The 22,925-nt window shown below is 46.4% G+C and overlaps 1 protein-coding gene across 4 annotated transcripts in view; it reads right to left on the bottom strand.

Annotated features, from left to right (window-relative positions):
* The window catches only part of SUSD1 (sushi domain containing 1), a 116,017-nt gene extending 93,660 nt beyond the window's left edge, over positions 1-22,357 (bottom strand). For 3 of the 4 annotated variants that reach the window (XM_087419303.1, XM_087419305.1, XM_087419304.1), the window contains exons 1-3: positions 22,241-22,357; positions 6,907-7,014; positions 3,466-3,621 (exon numbers count right to left, since the gene is read on the bottom strand). In XM_087419303.1, coding sequence (XP_087275429.1) covers positions 3,466-3,621; positions 6,907-7,014; positions 22,241-22,334 — 358 coding nt within the window. In that variant the 5' untranslated portion in view covers positions 22,335-22,357. Of the gene's footprint in view, positions 1-3,465; positions 3,622-6,906; positions 7,015-10,798; positions 11,314-22,240 lie in introns of those variants that run through there. The other variant, XM_087419306.1, reaches the window with a different exon arrangement.
* Positions 22,358-22,925: the final 568 nt, after the last annotated feature.

Below are 22,925 nucleotides of genomic sequence, written 5' to 3'. Positions count from 1 at the left end.
CAGCCAAGGGTGAAGCGCTGTTACATTTCTCCAGAAGAAATGGCATCAGGCTCTGATATCGCAGGAAATGAACTTATGAAAAAGAAAGTTGCTGCTGCCCTCAGAGTCGAGATGGATTCCCAAGAGTTGGGGAGTTCAGAGGCACAGAAAAGTATTTTGTAGTTTTCAGCAGACCCTCCCAAGGCCATGCTTACTTGGAGTCATGATGGTGGGGGGATGACAGCCCCAGGCCTTATTCCCACATCAGTCTCATTTCTCTCCACTTACTCTCAGCCCACGCAAGTCAAACCACCCTCACACTGGAAGTGCCACAGAGCTTCTTCCCTCGGGTTGTGGCTCATGGCAGTTTCCATGATGCCCAGGAGTCATTCAGAGGGCAGCCCTGGGGGTCAGAACATCTGCAGGTTCTCCAGAACTAGAACCCCTACAACTCAGTCCTCATCTATCCTTGGTGGCATCCAAAGAGGCCTACTTGCAACAAGCTCCTGAATTTGATTTGAACTCTGCAAAGTACAATAAACACCTGGTCACAGGATTTCTTGGAATTTAAGAACTAGGATTCACATCATGTGGTTCCAGGCAAATACTGGATACCTGCTGATACCCTAAAACTTACTGAGCCTCTGCCCTAGCTAAAGTCCACTGATGTTTCTGTGGCAACCGTGATTCTGAAAAAAAACTCAATACCATCAAGAAAAGTCATCTTGGGCCGGCCCTGTGGCTTGGTGGTTAAGTGCGCGCGCTGCGATGCTGGTGGCCCGGGTTCGGATCCCGGGTGCGCATCGAGGCACCGCTTCTCCGTTCATCCTGAGGCCGAGTCCCACATACAGCAACTAGAAGGATGTGCAGCTACAACATACAACTATCCACTGGGGCTTTGGGGGGAAAAAAAAAAAAAAAAGAAAAGTCATCTATCTGAATAGATAAAGAAGATGTGGTATATATGTACAATGGAATACTACTCAGCCTTAAAAAAAGACAAAATCGTGCCATTTGCAACAACATGGATGGACCATGAGGGTATTATGCTAAGTGAAAAGAGTCAGACAGAGAAAGACAAATACCATATGACTCCACTCATATGTGGAAGATAAAAAAACACATAGATACAGAGAACAGATTGGTGGTTACCAGGGGGGAAGGAGAAGTGGGGGGAGGGCGAAAGGGGTAAAAGGGGACATGTGTATGGCGACAGATGGCAACTAGACTTTTGGTGGTGAACACGCAGGCTATGTAGAACTCGAAATATAATGATACACACCTGTAATTTATATAATGTTATAAACCAATGTGACCTCAATAAAAAGAAAGAAAAAAAAAGAAAAGTCATCAGTCAGCTTTTACAAAGTGATAACTGGAGACCTCAAAAGGAAAGATCATGAGAATGACTGCCAATGGATATAGGGCTTCCTTTGGGGGTGATGGAGATGTTCTAAAATTAGATGGAGGAGATTGTTGCATAACTTTGTGAATATACTAAAAACCATTGAAGTATGCACTTCCAAAAGGTAAATTTTACGGCATGTGAATTATACCTCAATTTTTTTAAAAAAAAGGAAAGGTCACTAAATAATTACAAGAAGTAGAATAGATAGAAGCAGAGCCTACATCAGGATTTTGTTCCAGGAAGATTGGTTCTTATCAGGCTGACATCTATTTGGCGTTTTCATAAAATACTTCTTTCTTCTTATCCTCCTTCTTCGTATCTTTTTAAAAGTAGAATGCATCCTTGGGAACCATACTGATATATACAGTTATAAAAGTTTTTCCTGGGGCCGGCCCCGTGGCGCAGTGGTTAAGTGCGTGCACTCCACTGCTGGCTGCCCGGGGTTCAGATCCCAGGGTTTGGATCCCTCAAGACGCACCGCTTGTCAGGCCATGCTGTGGCATATAAAGTGGAGGAAGAGGGGCACGGATGTTAGCCCAAGGCCAGTCTTCCTCAGCAAAAAGAGGAGGATTAGCATGGATGTTAGCTCAGGGCTGATCTTCCTCACAAATAAATAAATAAATAAAAGTTTTTCCTGGCAAACTCCCACAGCCTTGAAAATACAATTTCAGGTGTCCTGTCCTCCAGAAAGTTCCCCCAATCCCTTCCCCACTTCCAAGGTAAGTGCCCCCATGGATCCTGGATTCCAGTAAGCACCCTTTGCTTCCCAATCACTAACACTTTATACTGAAATTAGCTGTCTGCCATCATCTTGCACTAGCACAGCCTTGGCACGTAGGAACTGCATGAGAAATGTGTATTGAATGAACTGAACACCAGATCATCATCTTGTACGTTTTTTTTTTTATAATTGTTATCTTTTTTTTTTAATTCTGCAACATTACGCTCCCGCAATCATGTAGCAAGTAATTTGTTACCTAAAACAAGAGGATATTATAAAATGCTTTTTCTGAGGGAATGTGTTCATTCATGCCAAGAATAAATCAAATGTATCCTTTGAGGGATTTTTACCTTGTACAAGTCAAGAGGGAGAATGAATCAGAGCATCAGAACCTGTGGTTCCTGGGGAATAAGAAGACGAAACGTGTTCTCCTCTCTCTCTTTTCCCTGAAAACCTTTAAATATCACAAAGCCTTTAAGCAGTCATGAGGTCTATGCAAAACCATCTCAGAACCAGGAGTCTTTTCCTGCCTTGCCTCTTCATTATTGCTCAAACATTGTCTAAGAAAACTCAAGAGCTATATTATCACGACGTGCTGTAAATAGAGTTCAGATAGTACAGGGGCCACTGAAAATTCGGAGGGTTTTGCCTAGCCCTAGTATTAAAATACCAACATATGCCCAGAAATCTGACCTTCGAAGCTACTGATGTCCTAAAAGTTGCACTCCTTACCTTATTCCTCTGGGAGGCAAGCCCACCTCTCTAACAGGAGCAGCACTCTGACCTCCCAGGAGCCGACATCACAGTGCCCACCCCCTGGGCCCTTAGTGGGCAGTGTGCACACAGCTGGCGAGTGCCAGAGTCACCCCAAGAACACCCCACCTGGGGTTATAGGAATCTGCAGATGGCACACCATCTCTGCGAGTCCCTCCTTGTTGTTTGTTATAAAAATGATCAAACACACAGAGCAAGAAGAAGAATTTATTACAATGAACTCCCATAGACTCACTCCCTGAGATTCAACAATTGTTCACATTTTGCCATTGAAAATACCTTCAGCTATAACACTAGATACTTCATAATAACACCCCTAGATGCTTCAGCATGCATCTCCCAAAATAAGAATATTATCCTCAATACCACAATACCATTATCCTGTCTAACAAAATTAGTAGTAATTCCCTAATATTAACTAATACTCAGTCCATGGCCAAATTTCCCTCATTTAAGATATTCTTAAAGGAGAGTCCCTCCCTTAAATCACACCCTGTCCTGGCCCTGCCCTCTCCCTCCTCCACACCCAGACACTGTCCTGCCATCACGGAGTTGCCACCCCTGCAGCCCTCTCCTTGCGTACCTGTGCAAAACGTGCCGTCATTGGGAATGAACGTCTTGTTGTTGTTTGTGGCTCGGTATCCTTCTAGGCAGATGCAATAAAAGCCTCCGAGCGTGTTGTGACAAGATGTGTGGTTCCCACAGACCACGGTGGCTCCAAACTGGCACTCATTTTTATCTGTTGATACATTGAGACACGCTCAGGAAGGGCTATCAATCCACACCACATTCAACAACCCAGACTGTCCTCCTGTGCTACGGACTCGGGAATCGATATTCTGTGACAACAGCTTAAGAATCTACTTTCCCAGCCTCTTTTCCTTTCCCTATGCTTCTCAGACTATAGGACATGGGCCCTTCGTCATGTCCCAGGTAGATACAAATCCACAAGAGAAACCCAACATCTCAGTCTGGCAATCCATCTTATTTGAAGATTGGGAGAAGGGGATTCTTGTCGAACTTTTCCACACTTAAAAAGATATTATCAGAGGCTTGAGGAAAGAAATCCAGCAGAATCCCACTTCTCCAGCTCAGCTTCCTCTTGCTTTTTCATGAAAGCCAGAGTAGGATGATTTTACATCCAGTGATTAACTGGAAAATTTGTTACTTCTGAGTTACCAGGAAACATAATGGAATTAAGTGCTCCAGCCTCATCCGGGCACAGGGCTAATATTGTGGCAGGAACAGCTCCTGCTAATAATCATCAGTGACCCTTGTAAATAATGTTAGTCACCCAGCAGGAGGAGCTGGAATGAGGGATGCTTGATGAGTCCACAGAAGCCTGCCCTGAATATTCTTAATTCAATAACTCAACGTAGATGTAAAATGAAAGTCAATCTCCCTCCTGTCTCTTCCTCTACCCAGGGGTCAGCAAACTTTTTCTGTAAAGGGCCAGTCATAGGTCTCTGGTTGCAACTGCTCACTCGTGCTCTTGGAGCCCGAAAGCAGCCACAGAGGATACGTAAACAAATGAACAATGCTGTGTTCTAATAAAACTCTCCTTACAAAAACAGGCAGAGGCTAAATTTGGCCTGCATGCCAGAGTTTGCTGACTGTGCCCTCGCCTCTCGCCTCTACCATCAGAGCAAACTCCTGTGGCCAGTTTCTTATGTATCCTTTTAGAGCTGAATAGATCAGCTAGTGATTTGGCGGGGGTGGGGAGCGGGAGCAGATCATCAACTTACGAACTGGAGTTTTTCTGTTCATTTGTTATTTAGTGTTTTATTGCACCATTGGTCCTCTCAAAGCAGTTCAACTGCTTCTCACAACTGTGCTCGATTCCTGCTAACTCAAAAGGACCCCCAAAAAACTGGTGTTTTTGTCTTGTATTATCTTTTTAAAATTTAATTGAACCTAGAACATGATTCATCGTTAAAACGGTCTGTGGTAAGATCCGCATGAGAGCTTAGAGACAGAACGGGCCCTTAAGCCATAGCCAGGCCAAGTGTCCAGTCCAGCTAATTGAGCACGGCATGGGGGTTTCAGACACAAGTCCAGCTGCCCACAAAATGGGATATCTCTTTCCTTTGCAATTGTTTCTGAGGTGTCTCCCCTGCAGACTTCGCCAGAAGCGTTTGTAAGGGATTTCTAGAATTCTTAGGTTCCTTGGCTTAATACCATGTCAGAGGGGCCAGCCCGGTGGTATAGCGGTTAGGTGCGTGCACTCTGCTGTGGCAGCCCAGGGTTCGCAGGTTCGGATCCCGGGCATACACCAACACACCGCTTGTCAGGCCATGCTGTGGCGGTGTCCCACATAAAGTAGAGGAAGATGGGCACGAATGTTAGCTCAGGGCCTATCTTCCTCACCAAAAAGAGAAGGATTGGCATCAGATGTTACTCGGGGCTAATCTTCCTCACACACACACAAAAAAATACCATGTCATAGCACCTCTGGGTCATGTATAACCTCACCTGTAACCATAGTGCTGTCTCAGCAGGCCAAGTACTGGGAGATGCAGTGTCTAGTGTTTGGGAGCAAGTACCACATAAATTCATAAAGCCCCCTCCTCCCATTAAGAGAAGTTTCTATTGTTAAGGAGTCAAAGAGCAATCAATAGTGCAGCTAGTGTTCATGGGAGGAGGACTTCATTAGTGAAGGGAGCAGAAAAGGTTTGGCCATGCTCCTCCATTCCAACTTCATTTCAAGTCCCAGCTAGCAAGTGGTGGGTGGAGAAGGGGGTAGGGGAAATGCCCTCAGGAACCTCAGACTGCAGGGCAGCCACACTTCTCATGGGCAGAATCCTAAAGAGAGAGGGTCAAAGAAGGTAGACCTCAGGCCGGCCCGGTGGCACAGCGGTTAAGTACGCATGCTCCGCTGTGGCAGCTCGGGGTTCGCAGGTTCGGATCCCGGGCACGCACAAACCACTTGTCAAGCCATGCTGTGGTGGCATCCCATACACAGTAGAGGAAGATGGGCACGGATGTTAGCCCAGGGCCAATCTTCCTCAGGAAAAAACAAAAAAACAAAAAAAAAGAGGAGGATTGGCATCAGATGTAAGCTCAGGGCTGATCTTCCTCACAAAAAAAAAAAAAAAAAGAAGAAGGTACACCTCCAACCTGCAGGAACAGGCAAAAGTATGTGATTGTGAAGGCTTGCATCTGTGAAGGAGAACATGACTTTTTGAACTCCGGACTGAACTGTTATTTTTCTTTAGGTAGAAAAGAAACAAAGATATCACAACAAGGTTGTCCACACTGTCAATCCACAAATGCAAGGCAAAACTATCAATATTTCTACTGCACGTAACAAGGTTGCTGGGAGGAAACTGACATTACCGATTATCCTAACATTCACTCTTGTGAAGTTGCTGTGAAACTCTCCCTCTCTCTGAATTGGGCTGGAACCTGGATATTGTCTGCCTTTCGTGGTTCGGTGGATGCCAGGAGGCAAAAAATAACCTCAGATGCTTCTAACCTAGGGGTCTTTGTATTCCTTTAAGTCACTCAAGACCCCAAAGGTCACAACTACAAAAAATGTGGAGGATAGACACTGGCAGACATGAGACTCACAGCAACAGTATTTCACCAATCAGCCAAAAAGTCCAATAGGCAATTGTGTTTTGTTTTTCCTCATGGTACTAATATAAATAGTTTTATATCAAAGCAACCAGAGAAATTAAGAAATGCAATATTTGAGTTGTGAAGTTAAACTCAAGACTTGAAACAGATTCAAATTTGTGTTAGGTCAGAGAGTTTCCAGAGATTCAAGTTCAATGACCTCTAACGTAAGAGATACTTCCTCGCAAACACTAGAGAAAAGATATATCCAAATGCTAAAACAAAGACAAGTTCTGTTGTCTTTGTTATACAAGTTGTTGTCTTTGTTATACAAGTCTTTTTATAGAAGTATAAAAACACGTGAACAAAGTAACAACGTTTTCCCCCCAAGGACATCAACTCTTTAACACTAGAGAATATTGTTTCTTGATTCACCTTTCAACTTAACCCAGGACTCAAAACTTACCGACACACTGCGTCCTCCCATTGCCCGCAAATCCATACTTGCACATACACATCTTCTTCCCTTCTCTCTGCTCACAGGTAGCATGTTCATGGCAAGTGGCACAGACGTCTAAACCAGAATCATAAATTGTATATTTCAGGAAAAGGAAAATTCAATCACCTCCTCTAGTCAAGTCACATTTTAGGTAGTAGACATTTATAACAGAGAACTAAAATTTGAATACCAAAATTAAAAAGGATAGATCTGATCTCATCCTTAAAAGCCTGCAATGGCTACTCATTGCCCACAGAGGAAAGTACAAATTCCTCTACCTGGCAATCAATGCTCTTAACGGTCTGACTCTGGGCTATCTCCTCCAGCCTCACTGTTCCCAAACCCCAACTACACACAGTATTCTCTAAGCAGGAGGCCGACTATTCTTTCCCTTACATGCTATCCTGTCATACTTCATGTTTAGTCATGACGTTATCTTCACATAGAACGCCTATCCCTCCTTCTCTGTCCAGCTATCACCTACTCCTATTTCAAGACCCAGCTTAAATGTCACACTCTCCCTGAGGTCTTCCCCATGCCTCCATTCTGGAGGAAAATTGAGTGTATCTTCCTCTGTGCTCCCCGATACTTGTACATTCCCATATCAACCATGTTAATTTGTCATTATAGTCTATTCCAGCTCTGTCTTCCCAGCTTGGTATTCTGAATGAGATTCTCAAGGACAGGGATTATGTCATTTGCCTATATGTCATTATGGAGCAACATAAATATTCAATACATTTTTATTGACTGACTCGATAAAGAAAGCTGTAATCCTACTTGCTACAGCTCCAAAAGCAAATGGAGGGGGGACGAATTAACCTATCTATTACCCTATCCATTTTCCTTTTAGGGAAAATGTGTTTAAAATGTCAGTGAGGCAACAGCCAGGTCCCAGTGGAATGACCAGATCCAAGTTACTTAGATAAACAGCAAAAATGTTTGGGGCTGAAACTCCTGAAACATCCAAATCTACCAATGGTGATATATGGCCCAAGATCAAACAAGAATTTCTACCCGAGGCTATGTGGGAGACTGTGTGGCTCTCTCGGTGTCTGTAATTTCAGGAAGGCACGGTAAGGAGAACCTTTCAGCATGGAATTCCATCTGAGTCTTGGCCCCATTACCACCCAGGTAATAAAGACTTAGTCCTCGGGCTGCTCCAAGCATGAAACCAACTGAGACAGGGAGATTTCTAAATACTCTTAACCACGCTTGCTTTTTTTTTTTTTTTTAACAAAAGATAACACAGAAATGAGACAAACCATTACTTATCACTAAGAAGTAACAAATTAACCATGGAATATTTACAAAATTTATTATATCCCAGACCATAAAGAAAAATGCAAAAAATTTCAAAAATGTAGATATGATAGAGGTCATACTATCTGACCGTGTAATAATGTATTAAAACTACAAAATAAAACATGAGACGAGCATCCCCAAAAGAAAACCTACTTGGAAACTACAGAACATTCTCCTACATAATTCTTGGGACAAAGAGAATATCAAAATTGAAATGTTTAATACTAGATATGAAAACTTATCTACTCCAGAAAATTTGAGTTTTGCATGGTTTTATGCTTTAAAAGAGAGAAAGAAGGGCCCAGCCGAGTGGCGTAGCAGTTAAGTTCGAGCACTCCACTTCAGCAGCCAGGGGTTCGAGGGTTCAGATCCTGGGCATGGGCCAGCACACCACTTGTCAAGCCATGCTGTGGCGGTGTCACGTATAAAGTGGAGGAAAATGGGCACAGATGTCAGCCCAGGGCCAGTCTTCCTCAGCAAAAAGAGGAGGATTGGCAACAGATGTTAGCTCAGGACTAATCTTCCTCACAAAAAAAAAAAAAGAGAGAGAGAGCGCGAAAGAAAAGCAGGCAGAGAGGTGGGAAAAAAACTAGAATTTCAATGCAAGAAATTTGAGGAAAAAAGAAAATAGAGGTTTATGGGGGGTTAGGAATTCATTAAGATTAAAAAGATGTTAGCGGGACCGGCCCCATGGCGTAGTAGCAGTTAAGTGCGCGCGCTCTGCTGCTGGCGGCCCGGTTCTGGATCCCAGGCGCGCACCAACGCACAGCTTGTCAGGCCATGCTGTGGTGGCATCCCATATAAAGTGGAGGAAGATGGGCACGGATGTTAGACCAGGGCCAGTCTTCCTCAGCAAAAAAGAAAAAAAGAGGAGGATTGGTATGGATGTTAGCTCACGGCTGATCTTCCTCACCAAAAAAAACAAAAAAACAAAAAAAAAAAACGATGTTAGGGCCGGCCTGGTGGCGTAGTGGTTAAATGCACACGCTCCGCTTCCGCGGCCCAAGGTTCACATTCGGGCATGCACCAACACACCGCTTGTCAGGTCATGCTGTGGCGCTGTCCCATATAAAGTGGAGGAAGATGGGCACGGGTGTTAGCCCAGGGCCAGTCTTCATCAGCAAAAAGAGGAGGATTGGCAGATGTTAGCTCAGGGCCGATCTTCCTCACAAAAAATAAATAAATAAATAAATATAAAAAGATGTTAAAGAATTAGAAAATATATTCAAATTCATTGGCAAACAAAACACTCTCCCCAAAGTTAGTGTATCATTAAGACTCCAAACTCAAGTAAGATTGGTGAGGGGGAAAAAAAGAACATGTAGAAATACATAAAATTACAAATCAGAAAGAGCTTATAACAAAAAACACATAAAGATTTCTTTAAATCACAAATGAAAGACTTCCAGTTAAACATTGCAGATTTAATACACTCTCTAACAAGCCCCCTCCCTCAAAAAATGACATCAAGGACTAGAAATATATAAACCCTGGGAGAGAAGATGATGGCAGACAAAGGATGTCGACAATATTGCAGAATATGGAAGAGATGGACGCATGGAAATTGCCTGAGAGAGGAAGAACTAAAAGCCAACCCCAACAGACTCAGGAATTGGGGTCACTGAGTGTCTCAGAAGGCAAGCATAAGGCATAGGCCTGAAAGTTCAATGTTGAAAATATGTATAAGGAGTAGTTAGATGCCCAGATTCTCTCACTAATTCTGGCATAAGATGGAGTTTCACAACCCGGAGAAAATGAACCAGAAAAGCTTCTGATTATAAGGGCAACAGGCAGAGCTGAGTGAGAATGAGTCCCCATACCTAAATGTCCATTGATACGGGGTAAATATATTTAACCATTTTAACATTTTGACACATAACATTTTAAAATAGTACCATAAGGACATTATCAAGTCATAATTACATGCAAATCCTGGAAACACCTTTTAAATAATGGATCCTGGGTCAAGTCCACAAACCCAGCTGTGATCAGCTATATAATGATGAACATTCTCCCTGGTGTGTGCGTGTAGTGCAATAATAGATATAAACACCATACTAATGAAATCAGCAATAAAACGGTAAAATGATTTTTTTCTCATATAGAATACTTGTCTTTATAAAGATGGCAGCATTTATATACATTCAGTTCCAGAAACTTACATCAGGTGGAAAATGATTACTTCACGTAACTGTTGAGTAAATCTAATGAACACACCAAAAAATTAAGAAGCAAAGTAGTGCCACCCACTCAGATAAATAAAGGAAGTCCCATCTGAATTAGTGAAGGACAGAATTTAAAGGTTTTTTAAATAAACTGAATTAAGTTCCAGTTCATTCAATACATAGAATGAGACAAACAAAATATGGCCTTGCAGGAAGGCAGCCGGTATAGAAGAAAGCACTGGACTTGAGCGTCAAAATTGGATGCTCAACCCAGCTGAGTCTAATTCATTGCGTGACCTTTAGCAAGTCACTTAACCTCTCTGGGTCTGAGTTTTTTCATCTGTAAAACAACGGCTTTGGACTCAAGTTTTAAAGCACATTCAAATTACCTGGGGATCTTGTTTATCTTCAGGCTCTTGATTCAGTTGGTCTGGGGCGGGGCCCTGTATTTTGCATTTCTAACAAGCTCCCAGGTGTATCACATTTTGCAGGGGTTAAATGGCCCCTAAAGTCCTTTCTCTTTAATGTTCTGACACTGCATCCTTAGGGTACCTGTTTTTAACGACCCATTAATGTCACGGACTAGTGCCCTGAGGAACTCAAGGGTGGGTTTGGAAGCATTTAACTGTTTTTATGTTAAGGAGAAAAACCCAGCAACCACCCGGAAACTAACCAAGCCCCCCTACAAAAGTGAGGCCCGTGACCTTGCCTTAATTTTTTGTGTGTGTGAGAAAGACTAGCCCTGAGCTAACATCCGATGCCAATCCTCCTCTTTTTGCTGAGGAAGATTGGCCCTGGGCTAACATCCGTGCCCATCTTCCTCTACTTTATATGGGACACCGCCACAGCATGGCCTGACAAGCGGTGTGTCTGTCCGCGCCTGGGATCCGAACCTGCAAACCCTGGGCCACAGAAGCGGAGGCGCGTGCACTTAACCGATATGCCACTGGGCCGGCCCCCTTGCCTTAATTTTAATACCAAGATCTGTTCAGGAGGAGATTTAGCTTCATACCTTAATCTGCACTGTATGCAGAAGCATATTTTCCAACTGAGCCTGCACAAGCGAATACCCGCCTCTCCCTTTTGAATATTCATTCTCTGACTGAAATAAAATTCCTGCTTCCCTTTTGAAACCAGCAAACAGCCATTGATGATTAAGCAGCTAGTAACTGTGGGGGATTGGAATTTGCCAACTCATACTATGTCTCTGCCTGAATGATGTTTTGGCCCCCACCCCCACTAACTGACCAAAGGAGTTTGGGATGGGAGGCCTGCCCCCAGAATAGGCCATTACCATAGACATCTCCTGTGTCTGGGTGGGTCCGTGCTAAACCCATTCTTAGTTCTGGTAACGCTTTATGAGAGACATTTACATTTGAAAAGAAAATCTCCATCTGTAAAGGTATCTTCTTCCCTGTACCAGGAAGAAGGGAGGATGTCCTTACCTAGAAACTTATCAGAACAGAAGATGAGGACTTAAATCTGCATGATAAACTTATCCATTGTTAACTGTGCTGTTTGGGCAATACGCTCTCTGACTCCCACTAGGTTCCTACAGGTAACATCCCCCTGGAGTCGGGGTCACCACGGTAATGGATGTTTGAGCTATTTTTTCAGGAACTGAACCCCTTGTCCACTTCAGGCTGGATTGAGACCACCAACCCATCAACTGGGCCCTTTTGGCGGCAAGAGATTGGAACTCCACCATCAGGGCAGGCTAATACCGCCCTTCTGTGAAGATGTGTCCTATGAAGAAACATGAAGCCTGACTACGCCTGCGCAGATCATCAATTACCGCATCCCTCCTCACCTCCAATCATTTCACACCACCTTGCCCCTTCCCCATAAATACCCCTGAGTCCCTATTTTCAGGGAGGCGGATTTGAGACTTGTTCTTCCGTTTTCCTCACTTGGCTGCCTTGTGATTAAACCCTCTCTCTCTGCAATCTCGTTGTCTTGGTGATTGGCTTTCTGGGCGGCAGGCAAAAACGGACCTGGTGCAGTAACACTTTGGGGATGCATGACTTTGGAAATGATTCCTCGTGGCCTCCTATTTGCTGCAAATACACTTTACTTTGTGAGACAACTTCCACTGGTGTAGAGTCTCATTTAGCTCACCAGGAGGCGAGCCCACTTGGTTCGGTATCATTAAGAATAATTTAGCATAAGTGTAGCCCCAAGGATGGTACCTGCTGGCGTGTTTAGCTCAATAAATGTTTGTTCCCCATACAGGCAAAAAAGACAGGCTACCAAGATGTATACCAGGCTACCAAAGGCTTCTCAGATCACCTGCAGAAAAGAGGGTGGTTTGCAGAGGAAGAGGGGCCTCAGCTGAAGCATATTATTCAGCCATGGTTAGCTTAGTCTGCAGCACCTTGCAGGGTGGCCCTCTGAGTTCTAATTGCTTGAGGGACCAAATTCCCTCCTGGGAAAAAAAGGTATCCTAAAGAAAGGGGCAGGGAGCACAACCCCAATCCAAGGATGGTGAGGGGAGGCGCGCACTTCTGACCACACAACAGTGTCCATTGTTCAACAGCCCCAAGCTCGGTTAAGAACCGCCTGGAGACAGGGTGACTAATTAGTCCCAGTTTTAATACTAAAAGTCCTGTGTCCCAGGAAATCCCTCAATTTGGTGCAAACCAAGACAGTTGGTCACCCTACCCGGAGAGCTTGTTAAAACAGAATCCCCAGAGACTCTGATTCAGTAGGTAGGGGGTGGGGCCTGAGAATCTGCATTTCTAAGAAGCTCCCAGGTGGCCCACACAAGAGCAGCACTGCAAGTCCAGCTCAACCTCAAGGACTTGGGTCAGAATCCTGGGGACAGAGGAGGCAATACTGAAAGAAGTCTTTCACCAAGTCTAGACTGATGCATAGCAGAGCTATGGAACCACTGTGACAGAATAACCCAAACGAGAGGAATTCTCCAGGCTAATGAAAGATCACCATGCCTTTCCCGTGACCTGAGGGGGAGCTGTGTAAGGGGCCAGCATCACATCCATGTCAAGGACGACTTGAGTTCTGTCACCAGCAGACTGCTCAGGAGAACACAGAGGTGGCTGCCATATAGTATCAGAGGGATACTCACCGCAAAGGTGAGGGCTCCCCTCCCCACCACCCCAGGGACGCCGAGAATCACTGGCAGAGAAACAGGAGAGTGGGGATTCCAAAATCTAGAAGGAGGAAAAGCCTGACAAGTACTCTTTGTTACTATTATGTGTCCCCCAGTTAGGGCTGCCACCCTAGACTCACTTCTGTTCTCCACTCTGCAGCGACTAAGCCAGCTAAAACCACATCCAACACTACGAGGATGACACAGGTTTTGGTGTCTCAACTTAGGCTGTAGTCTTCCCTCTTGCTCCCTGGTTACGTGAACTTAGGCAAGCTAAACTGTCAGTCCTCCAGTTTTGATACCAGCTCAACACAAGGTTGACATAAAGGAAATCATATCATCGAAAAGAAACAATATTGTAACTTCGAATGACCTGATGAACTAATCCAGCTGGATATGCACCCCCTAGGAGATCCACCTGCTCTGTAGATTTTTTTTTTTAACTTTTTTTTTTCCTGCTCTGTAGATTTTATGGCCCCTCCCAGCTGCTATAAGTCAATAAGTTTGTTCTCTTGAGTTCTTTAGGAATGTGATGACCCCAAGGCAGAGTCTATGCTGATAGCCATCAGCTGAAAGACCAGGGTATAGGGCGTTGCTCCGGTCTCTGATACATATCCAATAAAACAAAGGACTGCCAGGAACTAAGACCAGATGTCTGTCCCCAAGCGAAGATCAGATGGATGCCCCCACCTGAAGATCCGATGCCTCCCCTACAACTGGAGACCAGCCCCCTATCTAACTGGCCTGTAGTCTTTGTTCTGTAAGATGGTTCTTTCAGACATTAGTCAGCCATCTTCCCCCTTGCTAGCAGGCTGTAATAAAACCCTTTCTCTCCTACCACCTTGCCTCTTGACTCTCGGCATGTCTTGCCGTGGGGGGACGACTCCCCTTGGGTGGTAACAGTTTTAATCTGTGAGATGTAGATCCTGTTGCAAGGACTCAATGAGAAATATAAATGCTGTATGAGCTCTAAAGTACTAGACAAAGAGCTAATTTACATGAATATTTATATCTCTTCCTATAGATATTGTTATTATTGTTAGAAACAAGTCATGCAAGATACAGTGCCTGGTATTTGGCCTCAGAGCAGGGTCAAGAGAGGGATTATTGGGGGACGGGCCTGGTGGCGCAAGCAGTTAAGTGCGCCCGCTCCGCTGCGGTGGCCTGGGGTTCGCCGGTTCGGATCCCGGACGCGCACCGACGCACCGCTTGTCAGGCCATGCTGTGGCAGCGTCCCATATAAAGCAGAGGAAGATGGGCAAGGATGTTAGCCCAGCACCAGTCTTCCTCAGCAGAAAGAGGAGGATTGGCAGATGTTAGCTCAGGGCCGATCTTCCTCACAACAAAAAAAAAGAGAGAGAGGGATTATTGGGCTACATTCCTAGCTCCGCCACTTGCTAGTTGTGTAATCCTTGATGATCCCGGTGCCTCAGTTTCCTGTAAATCTGTAATAGGACGATAACAGCAAAGCTACCTCATGACAATAGATTTTCACATATTGAGGTGTATGGGGCAGCTCTTCTGGTTCAAAACTGATTCAGCTTGAACTACAGGAGCCTGATTTGTGGCCTGCCAGGCATGCGTTGTGCGTCTGCTTTGACCATTAAAGTGGGGAATGCATTAAACATTTTCTCAAGGTCAAACAGTGCACTCTTTTAAGATAAGAATGCATACTTCCCCTCCTAGACCCACCAGTACGGGTCACGCCCATATTAGTACTTCTGAAGACAGCTTCCCTTTCCGGGACGTCAGGGTCATGTTGACCTGCTAATGTGGGGCTGAATACCTCTTTGAAACTTTGATGAATATGTATCCTGGGCGTGTTTGGTGTATGTCCTTTGTTCTGAAAAGGTGTTAAGACCGTGCTGAAAGCCACGCTTCTCCAGAACACTTTCTTCCTTTGTGGAAACTGCCTTCCCGGGTTATAATCCTCAGCTTGGCTCAAGTAAAGGTCATCTTATCTCTCTTATCTATAGAATGTTTATTGGTTATTTTCCATCGACACTCATATGGTTGTGGCAAGGATCAAAGAGTAAATGAGTTAATACATGAAAAGCAATTAGAATATGTTAGACAGTATTACAACAACTTCTCAACAACTCTTTGTTAATGAATAAATGAAGGTACCGACAGCTAGCCAACTCCCAATTACTAACGAAGAGAGCATGGAGAACTGCGTTGATGCAAAACCCAAAGCAATATCTTTGTGTGGACAGATGCCTACCTATTCATGGGGATGATTTTCTGGGAACCCTAATATCTTCATTTACATAATCACTCCCTGCCTTCCCCACATCCTCCCAGCCTTCTGGGTAATTCCTGACTCAGAAGTTCACCCCCCTCCCCCTTTCAACCCTGCCCACCTCTCCCTCCTCTCCACCACACAACAAGTAAACCTAGACCTCACGATGGAATGGAGGCTGCCAGCCTGAGCAAGCTACTTTCACTCTTTATTTCAGTAGCAAGCAACAAGTTAACTGTACTTTTGAAATAACAGCAGATGGACTTTGACATTACAATGAAGAGATTCTGTCCACCGTCCAGGGACGAAGGCAGTTTAAAGGCACAAAGGGAGTCCTTGAATTTAAATCTGAATCGAATCCCCAGCCATTCACAGTCAGACCAAACAGACCCACTGCACAACCTTCATGAGATCCCGTCTCTCAAACTTGTGGAGACATGTGGAAACAGATCAGATGACCTGCATAAATAAGCAAAGGGGGCCCAAACTCAGGAAGAGAAAGCATTCTCAAGTCTTCTACAACACTACATAAAATGGCGTTGCTCTTAAGAGACTGCATCAAATTCCAGAGAGGGAAGGAACCTGAGAAAGCTCATATTCTCTCCTCTCCAACATCCCTGACAGAGAAAAACAAAAACATAGCCCTTGCTTTAAAATCCCCTCAGACAGAAAGCACTTTACCCTCTCAAACACTATAATCCTTGCAGGGCAACGTGAACCATCGTCTATCTCCCTACCCCACCCCAACCGAGGACTGACATTCCCCATCAAGAACCCATAACCTTTCCTCGTGTAAATGGTTATAGGGCCCTCAGTTCCTTTTGCCCTCTTCTTTCCACTTCCTGTTTGACCAAGACGAACTTGCAGTGGGGCCTCCATACCTGGCTTCCAGACCAGGAACCAACCGACACTGTCCCAATTTCAATGCTTTTGAGTTTTGAGTTAAGCAGCCTTTCATTTAGGCCACACCCTAGGTTCATGTCCAGTATGTCACCCATTACTAGGCATGCCTCACACCTGACTCACATTGTCCAGTAGGCTGTACACTTTTTTTTAATCTGTAAAAATCATCCCCCCATCTCCTCTGCAGAGCTGAGGCCAAAAGGCCACTGGCTACCTCGGGCTATCTCAGGCTGCAGAGACCTAGGGGCCCACTTTAGGATTTGACCAGAAGGCTGAGGATGTGTCCAGGGCCAAGTCCCTGGAGGTGGAAGACAGGCCACAGTGGGGCCCTTCTTCATGAGCTCTGATCCTGCCCCCTTACTTTGAGCAACTGTAAGTCACTCCAAAACAATTCACTCCCTCCATTTCTCCTCTTTCTTCCTCTTCTCTACTCTGAACAGTGAATATGCTGCTGTGATTCATGATGACAGAGTGAAGATCAAGCCTATAAAATGAATGATTAGTGAAGTCAGGTGCCCTTTATACAGTGAGAACAACTTCCCCAACTTCTCAACCATTGCTTCCCCAAGTTTCTCAAGGCTTCTGCCCGTCCTCTGTAGGGGAGGAAGACATATCCTCTACCCACTCTGGGTCCTTCCGGCTGGGGTATGAATTAAATTGAGATGAGACAGAATAACAGGAGAAAATCCAACAAAGCTTTATAACATGTATATATGGGAGAGACCCAGGAAACTGGGTAATTCAACAAAATGGCAGAGGCTTTCATCTAGAATACGATCTTCAGCTACAAACAAAGAAGGATATTGGGGGTAGAGGAAGTTAGTTATGAGAGATTACCAGAAAAGCACAGTAAACAAGAGTAAGGTTATTATGCAGATTTAAGTCCTCGCCTTCCTCATTGATAAGAGTTTCTAGGGATAAGATCATCCCTCCTTCTCCCTGGTATAGAGACGAGATACCTTTACAAACGGAGATTTCCCTTACAAATGTAAATGTCTCTTACAAGGGGTAATTTCTACTTTTCAGAGCTTCTCCCATGTCTGCAGTTTTTAAAAGTAACCAACCCAAAATATTCCTCACGCCAAAGAGGCACATTTTGGGGAGGCCAATTCTGATCCCCTACACCACCTCTGGCCTTCCCAAACCCCAGCCAGGCCTGAGCCAACAAGTCCCCAGCCACTCCCAGACTCTGAGAAATGCCAGATAAATGTTAAGAAACAAGACTGACTGGTTCCACCCCTCCTCACCCATTCCTGACCTCTCTATTCCCCTGGGCCTAGCACCCCACCCACCCACTCACCAACACCCTTCTGCTCTACCAGCTATGCCTCTCGCCCTTTCCTCACACTCGGGCCATCTGACGTCGCCTCTTCCACTCTCCCTCCCTGAAACATCTTTGGTAACAAATGTAATTCAGCACGTGTTACCAGCGAGAGACTGATTATACAAATGGACAATGGCCAGACCATATATAAAAACAGAACTCTGACCCACAATCTGCAGCCATCAGTCCAAGAAGTCAAACCACAACCTCTGCAGGAATAAGTGTCAAATGGTCACAATTTAATCAATAATGGCCAGCTTCCCTAATTTTTGCCCCAGCTTCAAACTTAGGACCAATAAGAGAAAACCAAATATGCTTCCCTAACCAATGACATAGGATGCCTACTGTTACTAAGCCACACCCAGCTTCCGCATGCCAACATCCTCTAACCAGGGCACACCTGAAACCCTCCCCTTCGTTCTACTATAAAGCTTTTACGCTGCCCTGCCTGCCTTTGAGTCTCTGTCAAATGTAAGTGATGGTGGCTGATTCACTCGCTATAGCAAGCTCTGAATAAATAGGCTTGGCCTCTTCTCATTTGGGTAGTCTTTGTTTATTTCCATGCCAGATTCCTAAAACAAGCCACAGTCCCTACTCACAAGGAGCTTAGTCCAGTAAACAATTACGCTGCAATATGGTATAAGCATGTAGAGAAAGGGTACTATATAAACATGTATGTATATAAGTAAGTGTGTAAGTGTTCCCTACAAATCTGGTACAGAGGCACGGGCATGGCATCTCTGGTGCTGGAAAGGGAACTGGAAAACTCCAAGGGGCTTCCCAGGAGGGAAGACAACAGGGCTGGTTTTGAATATGAATAGCACTCACTAAGTAGATTGCTGTGGGCATGGACGAAGGGATGAGCAGTTCTCCAATCTTCTCCTTCTCTCCCCTTTCAGAGACTAAGCTTTCCCACTTGAAGACCAACTTTGTTTTTTGACTGCTCCATTAAATATCTCACACTTATTTTTGCTTTTTTTTTTTTTTTTTGGTGAGGAAGATTGTCTCTGAGCTAAGATCTGTACCAATCTTCCTCTATTTTGCATGTGGGATGCTGCCATAGCATGGCTTGATGAGCGGTGTGTAGGTCCACGCCCAGGATCCAAACCTGTGAACCCCAGGCCACCAAAGCAGAGTGTGCAAACAACACTACACCACTGGGCTGGCCCCACATTTATTTTTGCATTTGCAACTTCTCCTTCTCTACTGAATAATGCCCCTCAGTCTAAAACGTGCTTGAGTCTGCTTTACCACCCTTGCCCAAATAATTCTTGCATTGACTTGGCCAGCACAACTGAATGATACATTCTCTTTCCTTCTAACTTCTTTAAACAGTATCTGCTCTGCAGGCAAGGTCTCTATACTCACCCGAGAGCCCTCTGCATCCGGCTCTCATGCTCACTGCTCTGCTACTGCTCGCTCACTACTGACCAGAGTCACCAAATCCAAAGCCTTTTTCTCAATCTCTGTCCCCTCGGCTTCCCCTCCCCTGGTTTCCCTGAGGCTCTACTAGCCCAGTTTTCCTCCTACCTACGTGGCTGCTTCTCTTTCTCCTCCACTTGAGTGTACCATCTAAACTTGGTCTTCCTCAAGAATGTGTCTTTGGGGGCTGCCCCGGTGGCATAGTGGTTAAGTGCGCACACTCCGCTTCAGTGGCCCAGGGTTCCCAGGTTTGGATCCCAGGCGTGGACCTACGCATCGCTTATCAAGCCATGCTATGGTGGCGTCCCACACATAAAGTAGAGGAAGATAGGCACGGATGTTAGCCCAGGGCCCATCTTCCTCGGCAAAAAGAGGGGGATTGGCAACAGATTTAGCTCTGGACTAATCTTCCTCACCAAAAACGAAAAGCATCTGTCCTTGGTCCTCTTAATCTTAGCAACCTCAAGGCTTCGAGTGACCATCAAGTCTACATCATATGCACACACCTATTGTCCAGAGTATTAACTCCCTATGGATTTCATCTCTCCAAAAGCCCTAACATTGCCTCAAATTCAGGATAGCCAAAACAACTAGTCATCTTTCTTCCCAGATCTTTTTTCTCCTCCTATAGAACCATATATCCAAGTCACCCAGTCCCCAAATCTTAGTGTCATCTTTCTTCTGTTCCCTTGCACCTTAACATCTGTTATTAACTCCCTCCAGTTCTACTTCCACCTTCTCATCTACACACAGTCCTCTTCGCCTGCCATCATTACTGTGGGCCAGTCCTCAGAACTTCTAGGCCAGCTATGGCAACTCCCTCAATGGCTCTAAGCCTCCAGTCATTCCCCACATTGTTCACTACAAGGAAACCTGCCCTTAATAAAACCAGATTCTCCAAGGTCGTAAATGAAGGGAGAATGCCTACGCAGGGAGAGGAGGCTCAACCAGGCAACCTTTTTTTTTTTTTCAAGATTTTATTTATTTATTTTTTTTCCCCAAAGCCCCAGTAGATAGTTGTATGTCATAGCTGCACATCCTTCTAGTTGCTGTATGTGGGATGCGGCCTCAGCATGGCCGGAGAAGCGGTGCGTCAGTGCACGCCCCGGAATCCGAACCCGGGCTGCCAGGAGCGGAGCGCGCGCACTTAACCGCTAAGCCACGGGGCGGCCCCATCAACCAGGCAACCTTGACTTCCATCTTCCAAAATGCACCCCATAGCCTTTAAGTAGTAGCAGCGAATGGATGACCTTAGGTAGTTCCTTTGTCCAACAGTCTTAGCTCAGCAATTGGATGGGGCCACATTTGACAGTTCCCTAGGCTAGAGAGTCTTAAGGCAAAGATTCTGAAATAGGCTACTAGGGTGAGCAAGCTTTCACGAACACTGCCATGGGCGACTAAGACAGGGAAGGAAGCCAGAAAGCCTACCAGAGCATCTGATGTACAAAAATAGCCACTCCAGAAGGTTGACCCATCAAGTGAAACACCCACCAGTGATGGTAAAAGTCCCAAGATGAAGAGAATTTGGGGGAACAAGAGTCTGAGCTGCAAAGTACCCCCCATATCACTCTCCCTCACGAAATTTCCCTTCCACTTTAGGATCAGTGTTTGGTTTTATTAAGGAAGCCAGAGGGTTTCCTTATATCCACTTTTTATATCACTCTCTGTACAAAAACCTGCAATGACTTCCAGTGGCTTCCCACTGTCCAGGAACAGCTAAGTCTAAATGCCTTGGTCTGCCAATCAAGGCACTCTGCCTTCTGGTTAAATCTAATCTGCTTTTCCACCTCCATTTCCCATCCATCTCCTACCTACCAGTCTAACTGAACTACAGGCCCCAAGCTTTTGTGCCTCCATGTGCGTCCTCTCTCAGCCTCTCCCTCTGAAAATCATTCATTCTGCACATATTTGTGGAGAGCTGACTGTGCCCTCTGCTATAAGCTGGAATGCCTTTTCTTCATCTTCCCATGTCCAAATATTACCAATCCTTGATCGCCCAGTTCAAGGGTCACCTCATCCATGACTCCACTGGATTCCCCCAGCTTGAGTAATCTTTCCCTCCTCTGACCACCCACACCATCTCAGAGCACTTTTTGATATTCTGCCGTCTATTACAGTTATTTGGGCAAATGCCACCTCCCCCACATGCCTGAATCCTCCGTGTAACTCCTACCACATTCAACACTGCGTTTTGCAGACGGAAGAAAAAACTACTCCAATTGCCTGGAATGGATTCTTTGCTATCTGTCTCCTCCAGAATATGAACTCAATGAGGGCCAGCAGGAGACCTGTCATCCTGCACAGAGAAACGAGGCCCATATGTGGAATGCATGAATTGATTAATGAATGCTTTGTTCCTGTAAACTTCCTCACACTTCTTTATCACCATATTAGCATCTGGTTCTTCATCAAGATGAAAAACTTAAAAGGCAGAAAGAAAGTTGCTTCAGGTCAAGAATTTGTCGTGCAAAAGCCACAGCAGAGCCGGAAGCGTGACAGAGCAGCCGGAACGCCCTTCCACGCCCTTCCACGGCCGGCGCGGCTCTCCCCCGGGGCCCGCGCCTGCGCCCAGCCCCCACATCCCTCAGGTCCCCCGGGGGCGCGGGCAAGGTCGCCTCCAAACAGGTCTCCACCGCGTCCCTGGGGCGGGGACGGGGACGTCCCTCCTGCTTCTTTGAGATCCGCCTTCCTGATTCCCAACCGCTGGAGTGGGCCCCACCTGCGCTCCACGCCGGGGCTCCGCGCGCGCCCGGCCCGGGGGAGGGGAAGCGTCCCGGGCGGCGTCCTCGAGGACCCAGCCGGGGGGGCCCCTGCGCCCCGCCCGCACTCACCGTCCGCGCCCGCCGCTCCGGTCGCCACGCGGGCCAGGCCGAGCAGCAGCAGGAGCGGCAGCAGGCGGCCCGCGCCCCGGGGCCCCTGGCCCATGCCGCCGCCGCGTCCCTCCCGGCGCGCCCGCGCCTCCTCCTGCGCCCCGAGGCGCCGAGATAAGGCAGCGGGCGCCGCGGGAAGGGGGCCGGCCCGGCCGCTTCCGGCGCCGCGCGGGGCAGCGGAGGGCGCTGCAGGGGCCCCGGGAGGCGGCGGGGCGCCAGCCCTCCTCCCGGCTCCGTGCTTCCCTCGCTCGTGCGCTCAGTCGTGCACCTGCTGCGCGCGGTGGCACTGGGCACACACCGCGGGCGGAGAGACAGGGCCCGGCACTCGCGGCGCGTACGTTCCATAAGGGGGACAGCCATCCAGGAGATAGTGACACAGCTGAGCCCTAGAGCCCCGAACGTGCGCCGTGCGCTAAGCGTATGAAACCAACGGGGGATCCGAGCGGGTCAGGAGCTCAGGGAGGCACCCCCGGGGTGGCACAGGAAGAGGGGTGAGGGGCAGAGGAGCGGGAATCTTCGAGGAGGTGAAAGAGCTGGGGTGAGATGGCTGGAGCTCCAAGGGCAAGGTGAGAGGGCGAGAAGCCGCCGAGCCAGGCCACCCAGGGCGACAGCCTTGACCAGGTGACAAGATCGTAAGGGGTGACAG

Source organism: Ceratotherium simum, chromosome 29, assembly GCF_057802395.1.
Source record: "Ceratotherium simum simum isolate JZ-2026a chromosome 29, ASM5780239v1, whole genome shotgun sequence".
Classification (NCBI taxonomy): Eukaryota; Metazoa; Chordata; class Mammalia; order Perissodactyla; family Rhinocerotidae; genus Ceratotherium; species Ceratotherium simum.
This window is presented reverse-complemented; position numbering and strand designations above follow the sequence as displayed.